The sequence below is a fragment of the Triticum aestivum genome, chromosome 2D, assembly GCF_018294505.1.
Source record: "Triticum aestivum cultivar Chinese Spring chromosome 2D, IWGSC CS RefSeq v2.1, whole genome shotgun sequence".
NCBI lineage: Eukaryota > Viridiplantae > Streptophyta > Magnoliopsida > Poales > Poaceae > Triticum > Triticum aestivum.
The window spans coordinates 555,441,274-555,464,311 of NC_057799.1; the positions used below are offsets into that span (position 1 = coordinate 555,441,274).

The following is a 23,038-nucleotide window of genomic DNA, read 5'->3' on the forward strand; positions in this document are numbered from 1 at the left end:
TTGGGTTCAACTTTGTCTTCCATAAAAACTAGTAAGGAAGTCTCTCCAAATAAAAATATGAAACTTACTTGTGTATCCAAAGTTCCTAAACCTAATAAGGGCTTCTTCTAGTAAATAGAAGGGAGGTCTAAAAATGATGAGTGGTCACCCTAACTTCATAAAGATAAAAAGGAAACCTATCTTTGACACAAAATTTTTGGACTTTGTGCCAACGAGTGTTATGATAAATACAATGATTACTAATCCTCCTAAGAAATCAAGTTTCCTTATTGAGGATATAAAAGATGATACACTTGATAGATTGCATTATGCCTTGCTAGAGGGCATTAAATAATGGCGCTTGTTGGGAGGCACCCCAATAGTTATCGTTTATTTTGTATTGCTTTCAGTGTGTCAACATGACTATTGCTACTGTAGTAATTATTTTTGTATCTTTTCTTTCATTTTTGTGCCAAGTTAATCCTTTGGGATGTTGCAAATTACATGTTTATTAGGTTTTATGCAGAAACAGAAATATTGTGTCCAATGTCTGAATTTTCATTCTTTACTGGAACATGATCAATTGCCGAAATGTTTACAAAGTGCGTAAGTATAAATTATATACAGTGTTCTATTTTTTCAGAATTTTTGGAGTTACACAAGTATGACGAAAAATTGGATCTTTACGTACTGTTCTGTTTGATAGATTCTGTTTTGTTTTCTTTTTTTGCTTGTTTTAGAGTTTTGATGGCTTATATTGGGGATATAAATTATGGAAATGATAGAATGCAGTTTAATTGTGAAATAATTATGACTCTTGTATTGACAGTACCTAAGTGAGATTTATTTTTATTATACTAACCTATCTCAAGAAATTTCGTTAAGTTTTCTGTGAATGAGATTTTCAAGTTTTGGGTGAGATAGCGCTATGAGAAGAACAAAGATCAGCAAAATCTAAGCTTGGGGACCTCCAAGGCACCCCAAGAAAGTATTCAAGTAAGACTCAAGCATCTAAGCCTGGGGATGCCCCGGATAACATCTCCTCTTTCGTCTTCAAAATTATCGGTATATTTTACTTGGAGCTATATTTTTATTCTTCACATGATATGTGTTTTGCTTGGAGCGTTATTATTTTATTTTAATTTTGTTTGCTGGTATTTTCAATCATCATTTCCTGATTACATTTATTATGAGAGACACACATTCATCCGATATTTAGTCTTACATGGCCTGTTTGGCCTTGTTTGCAATAGCTCTCCCGGTCGCACACGATCACTTTCTCTCTTAGCGTGTGTGACCCGTGGAGCTATCACTGACAATTAATCTGGGTCGTGTGGGATGGACCCTCCTATCGCCCACCTTAGCAAGGCATTGTTCTGAAACTGTGTCGGCGAAAGGGTGTTTAAACCATCTGCATATGACAACTCTGCACTAGTGTTGGTTAGGAGGGGTGAGTTTATCACAAAGAGGAGAAGCTCTAGCAGTCATAGTTTTATTAAAGATCTTAATAGCGTAGTTACTTAAACTATTTAGATAGAAAAAACATCTTTTTAGCATTAGGTTCTTTAGGAATAAGGGTGATGATATCAATGTTAAAGCGCTAGACAACCAACACCCCTACTTCAAAATGCTTGACAAGCAACATATAGTCACTCTTTATTACATCCCCAAAAGTTTGATAAAAACTAAATGAAAGACCATCAGGGCTAGGAGCACCATTGGAATAAGAACCCATGATGGTTGTCTTGATTTCCTCCTCAGAAAAAGGATTTTTTTTCAAAAGGGAATTTTTCCTCTTCACTGACTAATTCAGAATCTACTCAAAAATCAAGGCCCGGGTGGATATTGGTTTTAGGTTCAAAAGAGAAAAGATCTTTGTAGGAAGATGTAGCAAATAAGGGCATCTACAGCCAGGCGCCCCAAACCCTCCTTAAACGCTCGGTCGGGGCGCCCGGCACGATTTTCTGACCTAGACGAACGTCTCAAATGGGCCTCAAACGCCCGGGCTGACCAGCACCCCTCATATCCGGCCCAAATATGGGGAGGATATGGGGCGCCCGGGCACACCCGCCACCTAGGAATGACGAAGGGGTCCCATGCGGACTCACCCAGAAACCCCAGCGGTCCGACGGACACCTCCTCCGTCGCTACAGTGTGAACACCGCGTGGCGCCGCTCCGGCTCACCTCCCAAGAGCAAATCGTCCTATTTAACTCGACCGGAGTCCCGCAAACCTTGTCCATCACCTCCCCCCTCTCCGCGCTACCAGTCTGAACCCATCCACCTCCTCCCTCTCCCGCTCCAACGCTCTGCCCACGCTCTAATGCTCCACCATGGTCCGGAGGAAGATCACCTACTACGAAATGCTCACGCCGGAGCGCCGCTACGAGATCCAGTAGGAGATCCGTGCGAGACAAGCAGCGCGCCCCACTTGCATCGCTGCCGGCCTGCCTCCGGACTCGCCGGAGCCGGAGGAGGAGGAGAAGCCGGGGGAGGAGGAGGAGGAGCTGGCTCCGATGGATGTGGAGGAGGCGGAGTAGCCGGAGCAGCAGCTGCCCGACTTCAACATGCAGCAGGCGGAGGCGGAGTTCGCCGTTGCCCAGTCCGATGAGATGGCGGAGCAGCAGGCCATCCTGGAGTCCATCTAGGATGAGGCCTATGTGGAGGCCAACTGGGCGTTCCTCTGGCAGGAGCAGAGATGTCGCTTGAACTACGTCGGAATTTCCCCAAAGAGGAAGGGATGATGCAGCACAGCTACGGTAGGTATTTCCCTGAGTGATGAAACCAAGGTTATCGAACCAGTAGGAGAACCAAGCAACACTATGTAAACGGTACCTGCACACAAAGAACAAATGCTTGCAACCCAACGCGAAAGAGGGGTTTTCAATCCCTCCCGGTAAAAATATAGATTGATTTGTATAATTTTGGATAAATAGATCTCTTGATAAAACAAAATAAAATAAAGAAAGAAAAAGTGCAGCAAGGTATTTTTGGGTTTTTGGAATAACATATCTGAAAATAAAAGCAAATAAAAATAGATCTCGAAGGCAAATATGATAAAGAATAGACCAGCGGGCCGTAGATTTCACAAGTGGCTTCTCTCAAGAAATAGCATACGATGGGTAAACGAATTACTGTTGGGCAATTGATAGAACTTCAAATAATTATGACGATATCCAGGCAATGATCATTATATAGGCATCACATCCAAGATTAGTAGACCGACTCCTGCCTGCATCTACTACTATTACTCCACACATCGACCGCTATCCAGCATGCATCTACTGTATTAAGTTCATGGAGAAACGGCGTAATGCAAAAAGAATGATGACATGAGGTAGACAAGATCTATTCATGTAGGAATAGACCCCATCTTGTTATCCTTAATGACAACGATCAATACGTGTCTTGCTGCCCCTTCTATCACTGGGAAAGAACACCGCACGACCGAACCCATCACAAAGCACCTCTTCCCATGGCAAGAATAATTGATCTAGTCGGCCTAACTAAACCAAAGATTCGAAGAAGAAATACGAGGCTATAAGTAATCATGCATATAAGAGATCAAAACTCAAATAACTTTCATGGATAAAATAGATCTGATCATAAACTCACTGTTCATCGGATCCCAACAAACACACCGCAAAAAGAGTTACATCAAATGATCTCCAAGAGACCATTATATTGAGAACTAAAAGAGAGAGAGGAAGCCATCTAGCTACTAACTACAGACCCGAAGGTCTACAATGAACTACTCACGCATCATCGGAGAGGCACCAATGAGGATGATGAACCCCTCCGTGATGGTGTCTAGATTGGATCTCATGATTCTAGAACTTGCGGCGGCTGGAATTGTGTTTCGTCGACTCCCCTAGGGTTTTTGGATTTTCGGGGTATTTATAGAGAAAAGAGGTGGCGCGGGAGGCGGCCGAGGTGGGCACAACCCACCAGGGCACGCGTGGCCTCCCAGGCGCGCCCAGGTGGGTTGTGCTCCCCTCGGAGCCCCCCTCTGGTACTTCTTTGGCCCAACAGGTGTCTTCTGGTCCAGAAAAATCTCCAAAAAGTTTTGTTGCGTTTGGACTCCGGTTGGTATTGATTTTCTGCGAAGTAAAAAAACAAGCAAAAAACAGCAGCTGGCACTAGGCACTATGTCAATTGGTTAGTCCAAAAACATGATATAAACTTGCTATAAAATTATTGTAAAACATCCAAGAATGATAATATAACAGCATGGAACAATCAAAAATTATAGATACGTTGGAGGCGTATCAGCATCCCCAAGCTTAATTCCTGCTCGTCCTCGAGTAGGTAAATGATAAAAACAGAATTTTTGATGTGGAATGTTGCCTATCATGTTCATCACCTATTCTTTTCTTTTGTAGCATGGACATTTGGACTTTTATATGATTCAAAGAAATAGTCTTGTTTTGACATGAAGATTTCAATACTCAAGCATATCAACAAGCAACAATGTCTTTCAAAATATCAATGCTAAAGCAAGTTATCCCTAACCCTATATGCTCAATCATTGATCCATTCATGAAACACACTCGCATATTAGGTACACCTAGTGCTCAAGTACGATCATATTGCCCCTTAGTTGGTGCTTTATAAGAGAAGATGGAGAGTCAAATAAAAATTGCATAAAGTAAATAGAAAGGCCCTTCGTAGAGGGAAGTAGGGATTTGTAGAGGTGCCAAAGCTCAAAGCGAAAAATAAGATAGAGATAAACATTTTGGGTGGCATGTTTTTCCTGTCAACGAAAATGATCGAGTAGTTCCCAATACTTTCCATGCTAGCTATATCATAGGCGGTTTCCAAACAGAAAATAAAGTTTATTCCTTTTTCCACCATACTTTCACATTCCACGGCTAGCCGTATCCACGGGTGCCGTCCATACGAACACTTCCCAAGGAATTTATTATTTGACAACATAAAGTAAATTCATTTTTCATTTCCGGACTGGGCATCCCTAATACCTTTGTCGTACTCTCGTGCAATGACAAGTGAATAAACACTCATCTTGAGAATAACACATCTAGCATGGAAAAATATCAGCCACCCCCTACCGTTTCATGAGCGGTAGGAGCACACAAAAAAATATTTTGAAAATTAGAGATGGCACATACAAATTTGCTTAGAGTGGCATGGAAATACCGCATATAGGTAGGTATAGTGGACTCATATGGCAAAACTGGGTTTAAGGATTTTGGATGCACAAGTAGTATTCCTACTTAGTACAAGTGAAGGCTAGCAAAAGATTGAGAAGCAACCAACCAAGAAACAAAAAATCAAATAAGTCGGCATTAAGCATAACTAACACCGAATAATGCACCACAAGGATGTAATTTCTTTTTATAACTATTGACTTTCGTGCTTGCACAGGGAATCACAAACCTTAACACCAATATTCTTACTAAAGCATAATTACTCATCAACATGACTCACATATCACTATCATCATATCTCAAAACTATTACAACGAATCAAGTTTATTTTGTCCAATGATCTTCATGAAAGTTTTTATTATATCCCTCTTGAATATCTATCACTTTGGGACTAGTTTCATATGTTGCTTTTGATAGCTCAAACAAATCAAAGTGAAGAACATGAGCATAAACTTTTCTTCTCTCAAAATAATATAAGTGAAGCATGAGAGAATTTCTTCAAAAATTACTAACTCTCAAATAAATCTAAGTGAAGCATGAGGGCATTTCTTCAAAAATAATAAAGCACATCGTGCTAAAAAAGATATAAGTGAAGCCCTAGAGCAATTCCGTAGCTCAAAAAATATAAGTGAAGCACATAGAGCAATTCTAACAAATCATAGCATAATTTTGGCTCTCTCAAATAGGTGTGTTCAACAAGGATACCTGACACAAAACAAAAATCAAAACAAGCAAAGACTCATATAATACAAGACGCTCCAAGTAAAACTCATAATATGTGACGAATAAAAATATAGCTCCAAGTAAAATACCGATTGTCGTTAGAAGAAAGAGGGGATGACACTCCGGGCATCCCCAAGCTTAGTTGGTTGCTCATTTTTGGATAATAACTTGGGATGCCATGGGGCATCCCCAAGCTTAGGCTCTTCTTACTCCTTATTCCTTCATCCATCGCGATCTCACCCAAAACTTGAAAACTTCAATCACACAAAACTCAACAAAACCTTCGTCAGATCCGTTAGTATAACAAAGCAAATCACTACTCTAAGTACTGTTGCAAACCCATTCATATTTTATTTTTGCATTATATCTACTGTATTCCAAATTTACCATGGCTTATACCCTCCAATACAAACCATAGATTCATAAAAATAAGCACACAACGCAAAGAAAACAGAATCTATCAAAAACAGAATAGTCTGTAGCAATCTGAGAACTTCGTATACTTCTATAACTCTAAAAATTCTGAAAAATTAGGACAACATGGGCAATTTGTATATAAATCTTGTGCACAAAAATCATGATTTTATCGTGCTTCTGTGATTTTTAATAATTCTGTGACTGGCGCACATAGTTTCTGTTTTTCAACAAGATCAAATCAACTATCACCCAACATGATCCCAAAGGCTTTGCTTGGCACAAACACTAATTAAAACATAAAAAACACAATCATAACAGTAGCATAATTGTGCAAACACTCAAGAGAAGAAAAAAAAGCGAAAATAAATTTTATTCATTGGATTGCCTCCCAACAAGCGCTATCGTTTTATGCCCCCAGCTAGGCATAATGCAAAGATCTAAGTATTGTCATATTTAGTTTCCAACTCCTCAATCAAACACTTAGAATTCTTCAAAGATTTAGCATACCAATTTTCAATAACAATACTCCTAGGAACTAGTTTGAAGAATTCATTCTTGCAAATAGGGTCTTTTATCACTTCAACAAAATCTGGGTGAATATTAATCATCTTAAGATCTTATTTGTTACTATTAGAAGTTGCACCCTTGTTTTAGTGACTTGAGTAGTCTTGCCAATTTTTACCGGAGTTTTTTCAATAGTTTTAGCGGAAGAAAATTTCTTCCAACTTATCAATTCTAGCGGGGCTCTCCTCTATTCTCTCGTTGAATGCGTGTTCTTTTTCTTTTAGTACTTTAAGAGCATCTCCTGCTTTTGACCCAATTCTATTAGCAAGATTGTGCATCCTTTTATCTAATTTTTCAATGTTTTCTTTGGTGAGCATTTTCTTTTCAATAGCATCTAGGCTTTCCATAACATGATCGAGAGTTAAAGTTGTTTCATTAATCATAAGAGGTGGTGAACCCACTAGATTTCCCATAGCATTAAAAGCATCTAGAGAAGGACACATCAAGAAATTCCCACCGGTAATCGTATCAAGGACGAATCTATACCAAGTAGTGATGCCCACATAAAAACATCGAAGAAGAACAGCGGTAGATTGCTTACGAATAGATCTATTATGACCATTGCAAATCCTATACCAAGCATCTTTTAAATTCTCCCCTCCCCTTTGTTTGAAGTTAAGAACCTCGTGTTGGGGAACGTAGTATTTCAAAATTTTCCTACGATCACGCAAGATCTATCTAGGAGAAGCATAGCAACGAGCGGGGAGAGTGTATCCACGTACCCTCGTAGACAGAAAGCGGAAGCGTTTAGTAACTCGATTGATGTAGTCGAACGTCTTCGCGATCCAACCGATCCAAGTACCGAACGTACGGCACCTCCGCGATCTGCACACGTTCAGCTCGGTGACATCCCTCGAACTCTTGATCCAGTTGAGGCCGAGGGAGAGTTTCGTCAGCACGACGGCGTGGTGACTGTGCTGCATCATCCTGTGACTAACTCATTAGTCACATTGCTTGCAAGGCTTATAGTGATGTGCATTACCGAGAGGGCCTAGAGATACCTCTCCGATACACGGAGTGACAAATCCTAATCTTGATCTATGCCAACCCAACAAACACCTTCGAAGACATCTGTAGAGCATCTTTATAATCACCCAGTTACGTTGTGACGTTTGATAGCACACAAAGGTGTTCCTCCGGTACTCGGGAGTTGCATAATCTCATAGTCAAAGGAACATGTATAAGTCATGATGAAAGCAATAGCAATAAAACTAAACGATCATTATGCTAAGCTAACAGATGGGTCTTCTCCATCACATCATTCTCTAATGATGTGATCCCGTTCATCAAATGACAACACATGTCTATGGTCAAGAAACATAACCATCTTTGATTAACGAGCTAGTCAAGTAGAGGCATACTAGGGACACTCTGTTTTGTCTATGTATTCACACATGTATTAAGTTTCCGGTTAATACAATTCTAGCATGAATAATAAACATTTATCATGATATAAGGAAATATAAATAACAACTTTATTATTGCCTCTAGGGCATATTTCCTTCACCTCGTTCTCGGGGGTGCATGCAATAGAGGAAGAACTATCCATAACGACAAAAAGTGACATACAAAATTGTGCACGAAAACAGATCTGACGAGAAAAAGATGAGCGAAAAAGAGGGCAATAAAACGGCAAATTTTTGTGAAGTGGGGGAGATGAAAACGAGAGGCAAATTACAAATAATGTAAATTGCAAGGAGATGAGATTTGTGATTAGGAACCTGGTAGATGTTGATGATGTCTCCCCGGCAACGGCGCTAGAAATTGGCTAGTTGACGGGAGACTATCTTGACGTGATCCTCCCCGGCAACTGCGCCAGAAATTCCTTTTGATGTCGTTTGAACTACGTCAGTATTTCCCCAAAGAGGAAGGGATGATGCAGCACAGCTACGGTAGGTATTTCCCTCAGTGATGAAACCAAGGTTATCGAACCAGTAGGAGAACCAAGCAACACTATGTAAATTTTACCTACACACAAAGAACAAATACTTGCAACCCGACGCGAAAGAGGGGTTGTCAATCCCTCCTGGGTAAAAATATAGATTGATTTGTATAATTTTGGATAAATAGATCTCTCGATAAACCAAAATAAAATAAAGAAAGTAAAAGTGCAGCAAGGTATTTTTGGGTTTTTGGAATAACAGATGTGAAAATAAAAGCAAATAAAATAGATCTCGAAGGCAAATATGATAAAGAATAGACCCGGGGCCCGTAGATTTCACTAGTGGCTTCTCTCAAGAAATAGCATATGGTGGGTAAACAAATTACTGCTGGGCAATTGATAGAACTTCAAATAATTATGACGATATCCAGACAATGATCATTATATAGGCATCACGTCCAAGATTAGTAGACCGACTCCTGCCTCCATCTACTACTATTACTCCACACATCGACCGCTATCCAGCATGCATCTAGTGTATTAATGTAGGATCGAAAGTATGTCTAGAGGGGGGTGATTAGACTACTTGACCAAATAAAAATCTAGCCTTTTCCCAATTTTAAGTCTATGACGAATCGGGGACTCCGAGTGCTCCTCACACAGAGTGGTTCAAATCTGACTTGATCAAACTTTGTGATGTAGCATGAATAGAGTTTGAGACGAGAAAAGCATAGATAGCTAGAGGGAGTTATTAGGCATTCTTGTCCATCCATCTGGCAAAAAGAGAAAATCCAAACAATCAAAGCAACAAATGGATGTTCTCGAATGAGTAAAATATGCATCCAACATGCTCACACAATAAAATGACAAATGAAATATGTGACAAAGCATGCACAAACACTCTAGCATCTATCAAGGAATTTGGCGATGACTAGGTCATCTATATATGAGTATATTGACTTAGGAGTCAAATGAGAACATTTGATCATAGGTCATACGCATCGTTTAAGCACAAGTGGGGTTATCACTTTTACATAAAGCATTGTTGTGCTCACATCATTAGAGTTGCTTTAGCTCATTTGATTAGAGTAAAGCTCCCCCTAGATGTGATATCCCCCCTAAGAGGGATGAACTAACCTTGGGTTTTGTCGATGATGACTTCATGTAGGTGTTGAAGATGTGGGTGCTCAATGTTGATGTAGATCATTCGGAGCAATCCTTTGGAGTGAGTTGCACTTTCAATACCTACACGGGTTAGTCCCACAAGGAACAAACAAGGATATTCATAGACATAGAGTGATGTTCACATAGGATGATGTCCATGAAAGCATTAGGTTACCTTGTCCCTTGTCTTACCAACAAGAGGGTTTGTGACTCCTTGAACTAGTGCAAGATATGGAAGTTGTTTGCACTTGTCCTTGCCAAAATGATAAGAGTGAAGAATGTTGGCGGAGTCACCCTCAAGAACTCTCTAGTTCTTCTTCTTCGGGATCCACACCATCTTGATGGGAATCCTTGAAGTTGTAGTCGTACTTGATGAAGTAGAACTTGATGTAGTCTTGGGAACCCACTTGACCAAGGCCTTAGGAGATTCTTCAAATGCATCAATCTCCTCTTGAAGCTTGTCCTTGCCTTTTTGCTTGTGGTCTTGTGGTGGAAGATCATCTTGAGCTTGTGTTCCTTTAAAAGAAGTAGGATCGTACTTCTCTTGTTGAGGAACAAACTTCGTCTTGGGGTATTGATCTTCTTCCCACTCAACACCATTGGCATTGAACTTTCGTTCAAAACCAACACCTTGATTCTTCCGGTGTCTTCCTTGCTTGCATACAATTTCCTCAAATTGCTTGCTTCCGGCAAGACTCAACACCTTTCTCTATAATTCCCTTCAATAAGCTATTTTCTTGCTCAAGTGTAACTTGGCTAAGAGAATCATTAGTGGAATCAACAGAACTACTAGAAGCAACAACATTGGATTTAGCATGATTATTGTTACTACTAGAAGAAGAATCTTTCTTGTTCTTGTTGCTAGATTTAACTTGTGGCATGTAAGTAGACAAGAGTAAACGCTTGGCAATGTAAGAAGAACTTTTCTTGCGAAGATCATCATTGATTGCCTTTAAAAACTCATGCTCTTGCTCAAGGTTGAGCTTTTAAAAGCGTAGCTTCTCATGAGTCTTTAAAAGTTCTCGATGATCTTCCAAGGTAGTTTCATGAGCTAACTTAAGAGTGTTTAGTTCTTTAGTTAGACGCTCAATCTTCTCCTTATCATTGCCATTCGTTTTATCTTGATTATCATGATTAATAGCAAGTTCATCATAGTTCTCATAACTAGAGTTGTCAATAAGTAAATCATCATCTCCTAGCAAATCATCTTCATCACTATTGAAATCAACATACTCGGTGTGATACCTTTGGACCTTTGGCCATGAAGCATCTTCCAATTCCTTCATTTGGTGAGTCAAATATGTCTTAGGAGTTGGTTGACACAAGTGCTAGAACGGCAACACCTTCATCTTGAGTATATTCGGAGTTGGAGTGATAACTTCTTTCGGAGTGATGGTCGGAGTCGGAGCCGGATACCTATTCACCAACATGAGCTTGATGTCTTCTCTTTGTGTAGCTCCTTGATGATTTGTCCTTCCTCTCCGAATCCTTGCTTCTCCGAGAGGGTCTTCGTTCATATCGATCATCTCTACTCCTTCTCTCTCTTGGTGGTGATTCTTCTCTTCTACTTCTTCTCTTGGGAGAATCTTCTCTTCTTTTGTAGGGAGTCGTACACTCATTGGAGTAGTGTCCGGGTCTTCCACAATTGTAGCAATTACGCTCACGACTAGAAGATCTTTTTTCATTGTAGGACCTTGACTTGGAACTTCTTTCCTTGCTTCTACTCTTATAGAACTTGTTGAAGTTCTTCACCATTAGGCTCAATTCTTCACTGAAGGTTTGTTTCTCACTTGATGATGTGGGAGCATCACATGAGGCTTTGTAAGCACTGCTTGACTTGTTGTGAAGCTCTTCCTTATCCTTGAGTGACATCTCATGAGCAACAATTCTTCCAATAACTTCAGTTGGCTTGAGATCTTTGTAGTTGGGCATCATTTGGATCAATGTGCACACAGTATCATATTTTCCATCCAAGGCTCTTAGGATCTTCTTGATGATGAATCTATCGGTCATCTCTTCACTTCCTAAGCCGGCAATCTCATTTGTGATGAGAGCAAGCCTAGAGTACATTTCAGCGACACCTTCACCATCCTTCGTTTTGAACTTGTCAAGTTGACTTTGAAGCACGTCCAATTTGGATTCCTTGACGGAGTCGGTACCTTCGTGCATATCAATCAAAGTATCCCAAATTTCCTTTGCATTCTCAAGACGGCTGATTTTGTTGAATTCTTCAGGGCACAATCCATTGAAGAGAATATCACAAGCTTGAGCATTGTATTGGATCATCTTCAACTCTTCCACGGTAGCTTCACGGTTCGGTTCTCTCCCACCAAAGAATTCACCTTGCAAGCCAATACACACGATAGCCCAAACGGCGGGGTTATGTCTAAGAATATGCATTTTCATCTTATGCTTCCAACTAGCAAAATTAGTACCATCAAAGTAAGGACCTCTACGGTGGTAATTTCCCTCGCTAGACGCCATAATCTCCTAGGTTGTGAAACCAAGGCTATGACCACCAAAAGCTATGGAAATAAAGCAAATGGAGACCAAAGCTCTGGTACCACTTGTAGGATCGAAAGTATGTCTAGAGGAGGGGTGATTAGACTACTTGACCAAATAAAAACCTAGCATTTTCCCAATTTTAAGTCTTGGCAGATTTTAGCAACTCAGCACAACTCAAGTAATCAACCTACACATGCAATTCTAAGAGTATACCAGCGGAATGTAAAATAATTGCATATGAAGGTAAAGGGAGGAGTTTGAGGGAGCAAACACAATGTAGACATGGAGATTTTTTATCCGTGGTTCCGATAGGTGGTGCTATCGTACATCCACACGTTGATGGAGACTTCAACCCACGAAGGGTAATGGTTGCGCGAGTCCACGGAGGGCTCCACCCACGAAGGGTCCACGAAGAAGCAACCTTGTCTATCCCACCATGGCCATCGCCCACGAAGGACTTGCCTCACTCGGGTAGATCTTCACGAAGTAGGCGATCTCCTTGCCCTTACAAACTCCTTGGTTCAACTCCACAATCTTGACGGAGGCTCCCAAGTGACACCTAGCCAATCTAGGAGACATCACTCTCCAAAAGGTAATAGATGGTGAGTTGATGATGAACTCCTTGCTCTTGTGCTTCAAATGATAGTCTCCCCAACACTCAACTCTCTCTCACAGGATTTGGATTTGGTGGAAAGATGATTTGAGTGGAAATCAACTTGGGGAAGGCTAGAGATCAAGATTTATGTGGTTGGAATGGAATATCTTGACCTCAACACAAGTGTAGGTGGTTCTCTCTAAGAAAATGTATGTTGAAAGTGTAGGCATGTTCTGATGGCTCTCTCCACGAATGAAGAGTGGGTGGAGGGGTATGTATAGCCTCCACACAAAATCTAACCATTACACACAAATCACCAAACTCGGTGGGACCGATTCATAGAACTCGGTCAGACCGATTTAGTTCAAAATGTGAACGTTAGGATTTTAGCTGGGACCGATATGTCCACTCGGTGGGACCGATGTCATTAGGGTTAGGGCATAACGTAATCTCGGTGAGACCGATTATACAAACTCGGTTGAACCGATTTTGGTAATAAGCTAACTAGAGAGTTGGTCAGGCAAACTCGGTGGGACCGATTCGCTCATCTCGGTTGGACCGAAACGTTACGAAGGGGAAACAGAGAGTTTGCATTGCAATCTCGGTGGGACCGATCGCTCATCTCGGTTGGACCGAAACGTTACGAAGGGAAACAGAGAGATTACAACCCCGTCTCGGTGAGACCGAGATCCCTATCGGTGAGACCGAAAAGACTAGGGTTTGTGGTAGTGGCTATGTCAAGTGAACTCGGTGGCGCCGGATAGATCAAATCGGTGGGGCCGAGTTTGACTTTTGGTTTGGGACATATGTGGATATGAGAAAGTAGTTGAGGGCTTTGGAGCATATCACTAAGCATTTTGAGCAAGAAACCCATTAAGCAACACCACACCCCCTCTTAATAGTATTGGCTTTTCCTATGGACTCAATGTGATCTTGGATCACTAAAAGTAAAAAAGTAGAGTCTTGGGCTTTGAGCTTGAGACAATACTTTTGTCCTTAGCATTTTGAGGGGTCCACTTTCTGATCCATGCCATGCCAATCATTGAGCTTTCCTGAAATATTTATCTTGAAATAGCATTAGCTCAATGAGCTATATGTTGTTAGGAATTACCAAAACCACCCAGGGATAGTTGCACTTTCAATTAAGTTCATGGAGAAACAGAGTAATGCAATAAGAATGATGACATGATGTAGACAAGATCTATTCATGTAGGAATAGACCCCATCTTGTTATCCTTAATGGCAACGATCAATACGTCTTCTTGCTGCCCCTTCTGTCACTGAGAAAGAACACCACACGACCGAACCCATCACAAAGCACCTCTTCCCATGGCAAGAAAAATCGATCTAGTCGGCCTAACTAAACCAAAGATTGGAAGAAGAAATACGAGGCTATAAGTAATCATGCATATAAGAGATCAAAACTCAAATAGCTTTCATGGATAAAATAGATCCGATCATAGACTCAAAGTTCATTGGATCCCAACAAACACACCGCAAAAAGAGTTACATCAAAGAGATCTCCAAGAGACCATTGTATTGAGAATCAAAAGAGAGAGAGGAAGACATCTAGCTACTAACTACCGACCCGAAAGTCTACAATGAACTACTCACGCATCATCAGAGAGGCACCAATGAGGATGATGAACCCCTCCGTGATGGTGTCTAGATTGGATCTCGTGGTTCTGGCACTTGTGGCGGCTGGAATTGTGTTTCGTCGACTCCCCTAGGGTTTTTGGATTTTCAGGGGATTTATAGAGCAAATAGGCGGTGCGGGAGGTGGCCGAGGTTGGCACAACCCACCAGGGCACGCGTGGGCCCCCAGGCGCGCCCAAGTGGGTTGTGCTCCCCTCGGAGCCCCCCCCCTCCGGTACTTCTTTGGCCTAACAGGTGTCTTCTGGTCTAGAAAAAATCTCCAAAAAGTTTCGCTGCATTTGGACTCCGTTTGGTATTGATTTTTTGTGAAGTAAAAACCAAACAAAAAATAGCAACTGGCACTGGGCACTATGTCAATTGGTTAGTCCCAGAAAATGATATAAAGTTGTTATAAAATGATTGTAAAACATCGAAGAATAATAATAGCATGGAACAATCAAAAATTATAGATACGTTGGAGACGTATTAAGCATGCGGCGTTCGACGCGCTCTTCGCCGAATTCAACGCGGGGATTGAGGCAGAGGATGTCGGAGCGGAGCAGTCAAAGGTGTCGAAGGAGCCAGAGCTGCAGCTGCCGTCAATGCTGCCAGAGCCGGGAACGGAGATTGTCCACATCTCCGACGATGAGTAGTTAGGTGATCGACGTAGTATGTAGGTTTATTTCGTTTGCATTTCTTTGTATGGATTTAAGTATCTAGTATGAGATGTCCGGATGCAACTAGTGAAATTTGAGGCGTGCCTGGTCACTGCATGCGGACGCGCCGGGCGCGTCCGCGGCGTTTGAGAGGCCATATTTGACATATCGATGCTCTAAGCATATCATAGGTAGAGGTCACAGGACCATCATCACCAATCGGAGTATTAAATGGTTCTTGCGGTGTCTATGGTTAGCCAGAGAGTGAAAATAGTCATTATTACGATCTCCCTTAAGAATTTTTCTATCTCTGGACCTTCACCATAAAGTAGTCTATTTTTTCCACATATCATCTAGTTCACTTTTAATCACCCTCTTCATGTCAGACTCAGCATCAGAAAGATGGTTTTTCTCGGACTAACACATCAAGTAAATCAAACTCCATAAGGAGGGCCTATTTCTTTTTTTCTATATCAGCTTCAATATTAGTACTCCATCCTTTAATCTTTTAGCAATCTAGTTTAACATTGCCGGTTCTCAATAGAAGAAGAGGCATGAGAGACAATATTCCAAACATTAGTAACCAGTTGAGCCAAATAAGGCTGAGACAACCATCATGTTTTAAATCTAATCATTTTAGGGCCGGAGTTTTTCCTATCTCCAGTGTCTAGAACAACGGGAGTGTGATCACTACCAACTCTAGGAAGAACAACAGGAAAGTTAAGGAAAAGTGCCCATCCCAACAAACAGAAGTAAACACCCTGTCTAGAACAACAAAGATGGGATCATCTTGGTTGTTAGACCAAGTGAACCCGCGGTTAGAGATAGGAAACTGTAGAGTCTCCATCTGTTGATCCAATCATTGAACATGAGAGTAAAATGAGGGTTAATAATATCACTACTTTTTATCAGCACCACTTCTGACCAAATTGAAATCCCCACATATTAAAATAGGGTAAGAAGCAACTTCCAGAATATGACGCAAATCGGAAATGAAATCCACTTTAAATTCTCCCTCCTCTTTCTCTTTTGATTTCTTTCTACTTTCAGATCTGACCTCTGGTGGGGATCCATGGCGGTGCCGTCTTTGCATCGGGAGAGAAGAGAGGGAAAAGAAAGGAAAGCTAATGAAGGAAGGAAAAGGAAGAAGGAAAGAAAGTGTCAAGGGACCTATGTGGTGGTTGTGATCATGTGTGTTTGTGTTGTTCTTATCGGGTTAACAGGTGAGTTTTCTGCATAGCCCAAGTTGTGTTCTCGTGGACTTCTGCCCTTTGTGCCAACCTAGCCGAGTTGGGGTGTTCTGTAGGATTCGACTGACTCAGAATTATGGTCAGTTGGTTTTGATTGCACTTCAGTTTTGTTTGGCTGTCTGATCATAAATCAAGGTCAGATCAGAATTCGACAAACCTGAACTTAGAAATCAGTCGACTGACTCATAGCCTGTCCCTATTTTTAGGTTTATAAGAACTTGCATCTTGTTTGCACCATGAAAAAAGATAATGCCCAAATAAACCTATTCTACCAGCTTACTTTTAGCAAGCATCTCGAAGAAAACAGTGGGGGCGCATGCAGGAGAAAAGCACCCAGCAAAAGACGGAGATCTTTTGGAAGAACTTTGCGACGTGCACAGTACTGATGCATGCACGCACGCACGCCGTGATAGGACTACACAGTGGTGCGCTGCTGGTGTATTATTAGGTTCAGCGTGTCTTCTTTTTATGTGCCAGCCAGCACGTAATAGGCGCTAGAATCTACAGTGTCAAATCGCGGCCCGGGTGGCGACGCAGCTTTCTACAGGACTAGTCGTTTTCACGGAGCCAGCCAAGCCACAGCCATAGCCAAGCCATAGCTCGCTCGCTTCAAGCTTTGGCCAAACGACAGAGCATGCATGAATAAATGCAGTGCAGATAGTGAGATAGATAGATAGATATCCATCCGAAGCAACAGTAGGATTTGTCAAGTCAACCGCTTCCTTGCATGCATGCATGCAGCAACACTACAGTCGCGGCTTTATATGGCGAGCCCCGATGCCATTGCGATGCACGGCCACGGCAAAGGCAGAACACCAGGAAGAAGGAGCTAGCGTAAGCGCCAAAAGCGAGAGAAGAAGACTCTCGTCTCGTGTCGTGCATGGATCCCAACGACGCCTTCTTGGCCGCGCACCCGTTCAGGTGGGACCTCGGCCCGCCGGCTCCGGCAGCCGTGCCTCCTCCCCCTCCCCCGCCTCCGCCTCCTCCTGCGCTACCTCCGGCGAACGCGCCGAGGGAGCTGGAGGACCTCGTGGTCGGGTATGGCGTGCGCGCGTCCACGGTGGCGCGGATCTCGGAGCTCGGGTTCACGGCCAGCACGCTCCTCGTCATGACGGAGCGCGAGCTCGACGACATGACGGCCGCGCTCGCGGGACTATTCCGCTGGGACCTGCTCATCGGCGAGCGGTTCGGCCTTCGTGCCGCGCTGCGCGCCGAGCGCGGCCGCCTCATGTCACCGGGCTGCCGCCACCACGGATACCAGTCCGGGAGCACCATCGACGGCGCCTCACAGGAAGGTGATTATCCATGCACGATCCATCCGATTATGTTGTTGTGTTTGTGCATGTGATGCAGTTAGCTAATCGCCGTGCGTGCATACGATCGAACAGTGCTGTCGAACGAGCGCGATGGGGCGGCTAGCGGCGGCATCGGCGAAGAGGACGCCATGAGGATGATGGCGTCGGGCAAGAAGCAGAAGAATGGGTCCGCAGGGAGGAAGGCCAAGAAGGCCAGGAGGAAGAAGGTGAACGACCTGCGGCTGGACATGCAGGGGGACGAGCACGAGGAAGGCGGGGGCGGCCGGTCGGAGTCGACGGAGTCGTCAGCCGGCGGAGGCGTCGGCGGGGAGCGGCAGCGGGAGCACCCGTTCGTGGTGACGGAGCCCGGCGAGGTGGCGAGGGCCAAGAAGAACGGGCTGGACTACCTGTTCCATCTCTACGAGCAGTGCCGCCTCTTCCTGCTCCAGGTGCAGTCCATGGCCAAGCTGCATGGCCAGAAGTCTCCAACCAAGGTACACATAATTCGCCATTGCTACGTAACTCTCTCTACCTACGCTACGTTGGCTGCTCTGAGTCTGAATACAGCTACATGTCAGCTACTGAACTCACCGTGACTACTCAAGCTAGTATTGATTACTGACAGTTCTGTTCATTTGAATGCTGCTACCTACGCGCTGCCATCTCATAAATTTCTGATGGGAGCGAAGATTTCATGTTAGTTTAGAAAATCTGCACTCACCTTCATGTACCATTGGCTTCTGCATGTGTCAGTCACTGCCAAAAAGTACAAAAGATTAATTAGATATGAGGGAAGTGTATGCTTTGATTAATTTAGTTTTACAACGGCGACAGTGTATACAATTCTTGAAGTAATCATGTGTACAGGTTACTGCATGCATGTCCTCATAATCAGGTGCATTACATGTGAATTGAGGTGTAGTTAAACGTGACCTGTTTTTTCTAAGCAGTGTGTATTAGGGTTTGCTAACGTAGTCCTTGGCTGGAGTAGTAGTAAGAACCCGGTTAGTTTGTGCTTAACCATGCCAAACCTTAGTTACCCAAAGTTTGACCAACAAAATAGATGTAGGCATGTAATAGGAAATAAACATACATGTATGAATCCAAAAAAAGTGTGAATATGAAAAGTACATGATTGCAGTGACAAAAATGCAAGCCATAGTATGATAGTAATTTTATTTGCGGGGGGATAGTATGCTACTCCCTCAGTTTCTACATATAAGTTTTTTTTAGAGATTCCAATATTGGACTAAATTCGAAGCAAAATCTGTGAATCTATACTTTAAAATACATCTATATACATCGTATTTAGTTCATATTGAAATCTCTAAAAAGGCTTATATTTAGAAACTGACGGAGTAGTAATTAGCTCAAAACAGGTGTTCGGTTGCAACGTAGATTTTTCTTTTTTTGGAAACATCGTTGAAAAATTAGGAAATATATAGGAACAAATGAGACGAATTTCCCAAGAGGTTATATTCAATTTAATACTGATTTGTAACTTCAGGTCAAAATTGCTTATGTATAAGTATGCTTGGTTTGATGATAATATTTGATTTGTCGGTGTTTGTGTAAAGCCATAAAAACTGTCTTCTATTGTTAACTTTTGGCGGCAAACCAAGCACGACGAATAGTGGAATAGTTTGAGCTAAAAAGGCCTAGCTAACTACTCCCTCCGTTCCAAATTAGTTGACTTCAATTTGTTTAAATACGGATGTATCTATACTTGTAGTGTCTAGATACATTCGTATCTAGATAAATATGGGTCAAATAATTTGGAACGGATGGAGTACGTAGGAGTAGTTCTTGGTCGAATTTTGTGAACCCGTGGCCTTGAACTCAACATGGCTGAATGTACTGGATATTCCCTACTTCACTTACATAAATTTGGGCTTCGTTTGGTATAGTTCTGGAGTCTGGAGATGCTGCTGTCACATAATCTTGCTAGTGCTCTACTAGTAGATACTAGAATACATAAGAAAAGGTAGAATATATAGACCACAAGCTGTAGATGATACTTGGAGAGGAAATGAAATGCGATCAAGCACTAGGAGCATTCTCCGGTGCTAGACACGCACGCCGACGCCCCCTACGAGCAGCCGTAGAAAACCTGGAAAAGATCCCGGACGTGTCAGCTATCGATAGGCCCCGAAAGCCTGCCCGCCCTGTGCTGTCCTGTCGGCCCCTAGCTCAGCATCAGGTAGGCGTGCATGACATGGAGGCAGAGGCAGGGGGAGGGGCCCTCCCTCGGGTGCCGGGTGGCTGGCCTCCCCTGCCACGTAAGTACGCCGAGCCATGTGACCTCCCCAGTGCTCCGCCTGCCACTGTGCGTGTGCGCGCCACCGCTGCCTCGCCTGCCCGGCCTGGCCGGATTCCATGGTGATGCGACGGGCGCAGCGCCCAGTCAGACCGCACCGGGCGCGCGCACTGTGCGACGCATGACGAACGGACGAGCTGATGAGCCTGAGCTAACTCGTGTACCGGGTGTACTTGTGGGCGCATGCAGGTGACGAACCAGGTGTTCAGGTACGCGAGCAAGGTGGGGGCGAGCTACATCAACAAGCCCAAGATGCGGCACTACGTGCACTGCTACGCGCTGCACTGCCTGGACGAGGACGCCTCCGACGCGCTGCGCCGGGCGTACAAGGCGCGCGGCGAGAACGTCGGGGCGTGGCGGCAGGCCTGCTACGCGCCGCTGGTGGACATCGCGGCGCGCCACGGCTTCGACATCGACGCCGTCTTCGCCGCGCACCCGCGGCTCGCCATCTGGTACGTGCCCACCAGGCTCCGCCAGCTCTGCCACCAGGCCCGGAGCGCCCACGACACCGCCGCCGCGCACGCCGGCGCCATGCCGCCGCCCATGTTCTAGTCGTGTGCCCGGTCTCGTCGTTGCAGACGGCGGTGGGCTAGAATCGAATGTTGTGAGTTTGTTGCTTGGGCAAGTGGAGTGGAGCAGCCTTTGTGTGTGTGCTTTGCATGGGACGTGCGAATGTGATGAATTCTTGTAACATGGATGTTTAATTCTAAGACATCTGGCGATATGTGATCAATCATCAGTGGTTGAATTTCATCGATCAAAATTTGAACTGCCCAGCTGTTATCATGACGAGTATTTTTTTGTGGGGGGACGCAGCCCATCTCCTATCAAAACTATCAACAGGTTCCACCAAAGGGAATGCTACGCATCCGCCGGCTGATTTTTTTTTAAAATCGTCCAGGTTGCGAGCTGTGGCCGAGTGATAACCTTCACCGTTGCAACACAGGTCTTGTTGCAGAAATTTTGCAACAGAGGTCCAGTTGCAGAAAAGATTTGGAACAAAGGTCCTGTTGCAGAACTTTTTTCGCGACAGAAATCTTGTTGCATAATTATTTTTTTTGCAACAAAGCTATTGTTATAGAAATTTTTACAACAGAGGTCATGTTCTAGAATTTATTTATTTTCGCAACAAAGAGCTTGTTACAAGAAAACACCCGAGAAGAGAATCAGAGAGAGGGCCATGGATGGGGAGAGAGAGGTGGGTTAGGAGAGAGAGGAAGGAAGGAGAAAGGGGCTCGCAGTGGAGTGCCATGGGAGATCGTCCGGGAGAGAGAGAGAGAGAGAGAGAGAGAGAGAGAGAGAGAGAGAGAGAGAGAGAGAGAGAGAGAGGGAGGGGTAAGGAAAGAGGAGGAGGGAAGGAGAAAGGGGGCGGTGGCGGCGTCCTTCGGCGGGGCGAAGATTGTGCGCGCATCTGTTGCATGGCTGAGTGGTGGCAACTCTAGATGAGTCCAGAGGGAGAAAGTGAATATTGACTGTTGTTGAGAAACAAGTAAATGGTTGCTGAGAGAGAAGAGCAATGAGATAGATTTTCTGGAGACAAACGTCTGAAGAGATAAGGTTCAGCAACGATGTGTGACTCACGGGGCTTTCCCATTTTTCTAACCATTGATTCTTTTGTCGAGATTTGTGTTTTTTTCTCTTGTGTGGGTTTAGGCTGATTTTTGACTTGCCCTTCTTTGGGCAGGTCAATTTTTGTTCTTAGCCTGAATTTTTTACTTGCCCTGTTTGCGCCAAGTCAATTTTTTCTCGAACAAATTTTCGACTTGCCCCTCTTTGGGGTAAGTCGACCTTTTCTTAGGCCAACTTTTTGACTTGCCCCTGTTTGGGGTAATTCAAATTTCCTTTTATTTTTTTGCTTGTATGCTTTTTTTGCTTTTGTTTTCTTTTTTAGCTGATTTTCTTTTTTCTTTTCTCTGAATGGGTATTTTTTGCCTATTGGATGAGTCGAAATGTAAATATTAAGTACTATAGAGTATGTGTGTAGATTGCACTAGAGTGTGAGAATGCACTATTATATGTTTACTAATTACATATTTAAAAAGTGCAATTTCAGGGAAAAACTGTATCCATGTTTTTTATTTTGATTTTCTTCTTAAAGTTAATATCAGTGTCAGTAGTTCATTCTGCTTTAGAAACCTTCATTATTTTGATTTTTTAGTTTTATTTAATTTTTGTTATTTTTTAAGAGCAAAATACCAATGCCATTAACTTATTCCGTCATAGTAAACTTCTTATCTTATTTACAAAAAATCCACTGTTATATGCTTATTGTTGCATATTTTGATAAACCGCAATTTTTGTATAACTTTTGTGCAAATTTTGTCGTTATTTATTTCATATTTTTCATATTCTTTCTTCTGAAAGAGTAACACCATTGTCACTAATTCAGTCATTATTTTGATTTTATTTAGTTTTATTTTATTTTCTTTCTTATTTAAGGGTAAAATACTAATGCCACCAACTCATTCCTTCATAGGATTTTTGTGTGAAAATTCCACTATTATATGCGTATTCTTGCATATTATGAAAAAACCACAAAGTCTATGTAAATTGTCCGCAAATTTGGTCAGTATTTATTTCAATTTTTTCAATTTTCTTCTTCTTAAAGGGTCATATCAATGTCACTAATTCATTCTTTCTTAGAATACTTTATTAATTTAATTGGTTTAATTTTATTTTATTTTGTTATTCTTATAATGAGGGGTAATACCAGTGTCACTAATTCATTCTTAGTTACAAAATTTTATTATTTTGATTTTATTTTAGTTCCTTAATCATTGTCTTTCTTCTTTAAGAGCAATACCAACATCACTAATCCCTTCTTCCATTACTTCATTTTTTATTTTGTTTTAGTTTTTATTTCATTTTCTTTCTTCTTCAAGGGTAATA

The 23,038-nt window shown here is 42.6% G+C and overlaps 1 protein-coding gene across 1 annotated transcript; it reads left to right on the forward strand.

Annotated features, from left to right (window-relative positions):
• The first annotated feature begins 17,161 nt into the window (after positions 1 to 17,161).
• Positions 17,162 to 20,912, forward strand: LOC780600 (probable transcription factor FL). The gene is made up of 3 exons (XM_044478240.1): positions 17,162 to 17,832; positions 17,926 to 18,326; positions 20,339 to 20,912. The coding sequence occupies exons 1-3, from the start codon at positions 17,418 to 17,420 to the stop codon at positions 20,699 to 20,701; spliced, it is 1,179 nt and encodes a 392-aa protein (XP_044334175.1). The 5' UTR covers positions 17,162 to 17,417; the 3' UTR covers positions 20,702 to 20,912.
• Positions 20,913 to 23,038: the final 2,126 nt, after the last annotated feature.

Excerpts from the sequence above, each read along its gene's own strand:
- LOC780600 (XM_044478240.1), top strand. The coding sequence starts at position 17,418 with ATGGATCCCAACGACGCCTTCTTGGCCGCGCACCCGTTCAGGTGGGAC. Across the intron at positions 17,833-17,925 it reads CGACGGCGCCTCACAGGAAG|TGCTGTCGAACGAGCGCGAT; the intron begins GTGATTATCCAT and ends ACGATCGAACAG. Across the intron at positions 18,327-20,338 it reads GCCAGAAGTCTCCAACCAAG|GTGACGAACCAGGTGTTCAG; the intron begins GTACACATAATT and ends GGGCGCATGCAG.